At 34.7% G+C, this 5,000-nt stretch overlaps 1 protein-coding gene across 1 annotated transcript in view; it reads left to right on the top strand.

The window, feature by feature from the left end:
• The window catches only part of atad3 (ATPase family AAA domain containing 3), a 23,850-nt gene that overhangs the window by 8,040 nt on the left and 10,810 nt on the right, over positions 1-5,000 (top strand). The window contains exons 2-3 of the mRNA XM_016257893.1: positions 4,276-4,481; positions 4,587-4,663. Of these exons, the coding sequence (XP_016113379.1) occupies positions 4,295-4,481; positions 4,587-4,663 (264 nt within the window). The 5' untranslated portion in view covers positions 4,276-4,294. The remainder of the gene's footprint in view (positions 1-4,275; positions 4,482-4,586; positions 4,664-5,000) is intronic.

Here is a 5,000-nt window from a genome sequence, read left to right as displayed (position 1 = left end):
CTCCTCCAACAGCCCACAATGCACCGCGTCTCAAAGAAACACGCGCAGCTGCCTGTTGAGGCGGATAAAGACCTCGAATGCTGTGCACTAGGTAGGGAGCTGCGCTAGGTTTTGAAACGCAGCCCGTGATTATTGCTCGCATTATTAGATGAGTGTCTTTCTTAGTCATTAAGTACATTTAATAATGAATAACAAATGATATAAAAGCATTAGATATCGTACTTTTATTTTGTCCCTCTCGCATGACCCGGAATCTTCACTGGAATAATACAGACATTTATCAAAATTATTTAACTTGAATATAATATTTGTTTTCCTTCTAATGAAATTTTCCATATCCACCCAGAAAACCCTCGTGCAAACACAATTACAAAACAGATGGACAATAGACTCCTTTTCCACTGAACAAAAATCACAGGAATAATCAATATCCAAATTAAATCTCTCTAACACACTTTCAGCTGGATATATACCATGTACAATTTTAAATGTAGCCTCTTTTACTTTATTATTTAAACAGTATATTTCACAAATACGCCAAGCTTTATTCCAGTTTATATTTCTAAACACATTGGCCCACAATAAGCTTTTAGCTGTATCACCTGTTATAATATTCCTAATATATTTATTAGTACTACTTTGTTTAAGAATATCAATGCTTCCTAGAAACATGCTGTCTTTAACATGTATTGCCTCAGAAGTATCACTTCCACAAGCTCTTATAAAATGGACAACTTGCTGAGGTCTGGCATCAAATACAGCAGCATACTCTTTTGGTGTAACTGGAAAACCAAATTTATCCATAAATTCACTATAAGATAATAAATTACCATTTAGATTTAGAAGTTGTCTAACTAACACAATATCCTTTTCATACCAACTTTTATAAAAGAGAGATTTATTTTTATACTGAATACATCTATTATTCCAAATAACATATTTATTCGGGGGAAATTGTGCTTAAACACCAGCATCCAGGCCAATAACGCTTGTTTGTGAAATTGAGCTAATTTCACAGGTAGTTTGTCCATTTTAAAATCACAGATCTATGCCAGCCATCATGTCAAACAAGTGTTTTGGAAACGTATACCACATGCTGTCCTTCTCTTTCATGAAGTTAATGAACCAATTAACCTTGAATGTATTGTTTAAAGTTTCCAAACTAAGCACAGATAAACCACCGTTACCCTTTGGCTTTCTCAAACAGTGATGTCTACTCCTCCAAACAGAATTAAATAACATTTTGTCTAATTCTTTGTACACATTAGATGGCATTTCTAAAGCTAACGACACACAGACGGATCTTGATATCGCCTCTGCTTTTGCTAGTAAAACCCTACCATTCAGAGATAAATCTCTTTGAAGCCAGATATTAAATCTTGTTTTAGTTTTGTTCATTATAGGCTTGAAATTGAGCACACTGCGTTCATTCTCATCTTTATGTATGATAACACCTAAATAGGTAACAGTATGTTTAATAGGAATACCATGCAATTCTGTTAAATTACATGTTTTAAGTGGAAACAGTATTGATTTATTTCTATTCATTTTAAGACCTGATACTGAGGAAAAGTCTTTAATACAATTAACCGCTTTTAATATTATTTCTAAGCAAAATAGTAGTATCGTCAGCCAATGAGATCATTTAAATACTCTCATACCTTCAAACTCTGCTTTTTTTATATATAGGGCCATAATTTGTGTAACTAATAAAAACAAAAATGCAGACACAGGGCTACCGTGCTGTATACCTCGACTAATCTCAAATCTAATCTCAATAATCATACCCACTGATAATTTGACTGAACTATTACATCCATTGTAAATAGTTCTAACAGCTTTTGAAAGTATTCTCCAAAATCAAAATGATCAATACATCGACACATAAACTCATGGCTTACAGTATCAAATGCTTTGTAAAAGTCTATGAATAAGATAAAAGAATTATTCAGTATGTAATGATTGTAATCAACCATATCTAAGATTAAGCTAATATCATTACTAATATGTCTCCCACTCATAACCCTGATTGTTCTTCCTCAATTATCTCTTCCAAACCTTTCTTTAGTCTTCTTGCAGAAACGAGAGCAAGAAGTTTAGCATCAGTGTTCAGAAGGGTAATTGGGCTCCAGTTATCAATATAAAGTTTATCCTTATTAGGCTTAGGAATTATTGTAATAAGACCTTGTTTGAGAGTTGCAGGTAATTCCTCGCATGCGATTGATTCTTTAAACATGGCTAGTAAAAACGGAGATAACTGGACATTGAACATCTTATAACATCTTATATTGACTTATTATCCTTCAAGCCCACAATACAATTTTTAATCTCTTCTAGACTCATTTCTTTGTCACAAAATAATTTAAATTCATCATTTATTTTTTTTGTTGTGTCAGAAATTTTACTTGAAAACAAATCTGTTTCTCTGCCATTGTAAGAGTCTGAAGTGTATAGATTCTCATAAAACTGGGTGACATATTCAGCAATATCCTTATTGTTTTCACATACTCTATTATTGATCATGAGTTTACGTATAGATGATAATTCATTATTACGTTTTTTCCAAATTAAAAAAATATTTTGTATTTTTCTCACCTTGTTCAATCCATTTCACCTTTAGCTTTGTCTAAATAAATTGGATCTAATTGTAACTGCAAGGACGCCCGTTGTTTGAGCTCTTCATTTGTTAAAATTCGTTTACAGGATAATTTCATTATTTCTTCAATTAATTTGTTTTCTTTCTCTTTTTTTACTTTAGCCATTTTTTCCCTATACCTATAGCTATGCTTCTTATTTCGAATTTCATTCATTCCCAATTTTGACCAAATTTATTAAGAATACATGCCCGTTTCCAATATTTTTCTATAATTTCAATGGCTTTATTTTTAAACCCTTCATTCTCTAACAAGGTTTTATTTAATTTCCAATAGTTTGTTTTAGGACCAGCCGGATTTTCAGCATCTTTGTTGAGTTTAATCATTATAGCCTTATGATCTGTTAATACTGAAGTTTCAATTTTCACTAATTCAGTATCATCGGCACTATTTGCAGAAATTAGCCAAAAATCAATAGGAGAGTGTTTAGTCAGATCCTTATTACTCCAGGTATACATTCTTTGATGTGGGTAAGTGTAGATATCTAAAAGATCCATTCTTGCACATATGTCTTTTGATATACTTGTTTTTACATTGTTTTTAGGGGGCCATCTGTCAATTTCTTCATCCAAAACAGTATTAAAGTCCCCACCCCAAATAATCATTGCACAAGGAAATTTGGAAATCAGTTGGTTAATTTTACTTTCAATTGTTAAAAACAAATGATTATTCTTCTGCTTATTATTTGTGGCATAAATATTTACTATAATAAATTGGGAGAGATCTGTCAAATCACACTTCACACCGTACAGAGCTGAACACTTACAGTGATATAAGATTGCACATTCAATTATTGTGGAACATGATTAAATATCTCCAGATAAATGTAAATATCTGACTATTATCCAACGTTATGTAGCGATTAATAAAAGCGTATAAATGCAATACAATTAAACATGAATATATGACTGGGATGTGAGCATTGCTCTAACGTTTGAGCTGTTTTCATTTATTCTAATGCATTATTATATTTGACAGCTCGTGCAGATGATGTAAGGTTATTAACAAATCTGTAAAATATTGAATCAATTAAATCATTCCTAGTAAAAGTTGCATTATCTCTCTGTATTATTAACCAGTATCAGTGGAACACTGTTATAGTGTTTTATTTTATTTGTATATTTTCTGCTTTCATTTTAATTATAGTTAATTGTGTGTTTGTCATTTTTTGTTGTTTTAAATATGTTCAAGGAGTTTTATTACTTTTAATGTATTTTATTATATGTTATACGCTACCTTTCGGTTTCTAATATGAACTGTCAGATGAATAAACATTCATAATTATATTAATACAGACTGTGTGCATTAACTTCCTGGTAATGTTGCAACATAACGCAATTTATCAAATCATTTACATACAATTATAGCTTTTATTCATATTTTCAGTTTTAGTTCAGTTAAAGTTTCGATGATTTTGTTTTGTGTTTTTGTAATTTTTATTAGATTTTTTTAATTATTTAGTTTAGCACATCAGAATAAAAATGAGAAACGTTGCCTTGGAAACTTCCGCACGTGACGCTACAATCTGACGCAAGAGCCGCGCTGACGCGTCGAGGGGCGTGGCCTCCCCCAGCACGTCAGCCAATCAGCGCAGCGCAGCGTGACACTCGTGCAGTGGAAGCGTGTGCGGCCGGCTCTTCATGTCGTGGCTCTTCGGGCTCAATAAAGGTCAGAGCGGCGCTCCGCCGGACGCTCCGGTTCCGCCCGCTGGCTCTGGCTCCGGCTCCGGCTCCGGTTCGGGTGACAAACCCAAGGACAAATGGAGCAACTTCGACCCGACCGGGCTGGAGCGCGCGGCGCAGGCGGCCAAAGAGCTGGACCGATCGCGTGAGTAACGCGTCGTGACGCTTCATTCATTGTGTCGCGAGCGTATGAAGGGCATTAGGTCAAAGGTCAGTGCTGTCTGATGATGCTTGACCCCTGTGCCCGCAGGTCACGCCAAAGAGGCGCTGGATCTGGCGCGCATGCAGGAGCAGAGCGTGCAGCTGGAGCACCGCAGCCGCGTCAAGGTGCAGCACATCCGGGTCACTGCACTACACACTGTTTACAGAAAACTGTTCTGAATTGGGAGATATATATATAAAGAACATCTGACATTTTTCATTTTTGATCATTAATAATAATAATTGTTTCAGGACTCCATGAGGATGAATCAAATACTTTCATATGTATTTACATGTAGTCAGTCATGCAGAAGAGGACAGAAGCATCAGTGTGAGAGCTGTGAAGGAGCCAGGCCTTTTATTATTGAGGGACAGTTTTATTATCAATGAAAAGAAAACACGATAGGATAGAGATTGCTAGAGTCAGAGGCTCTCTCTCTTTTTAAGAATAGAATTAGAATAG

Source organism: Sinocyclocheilus grahami, unplaced genomic scaffold (genome assembly GCF_001515645.1).
Source record: "Sinocyclocheilus grahami isolate Dianchi unplaced genomic scaffold, SAMN03320097.WGS_v1.1 scaffold1614.1, whole genome shotgun sequence".
Taxonomy (NCBI): Eukaryota; Metazoa; Chordata; class Actinopteri; order Cypriniformes; family Cyprinidae; genus Sinocyclocheilus; species Sinocyclocheilus grahami.
This window is presented reverse-complemented; position numbering and strand designations above follow the sequence as displayed.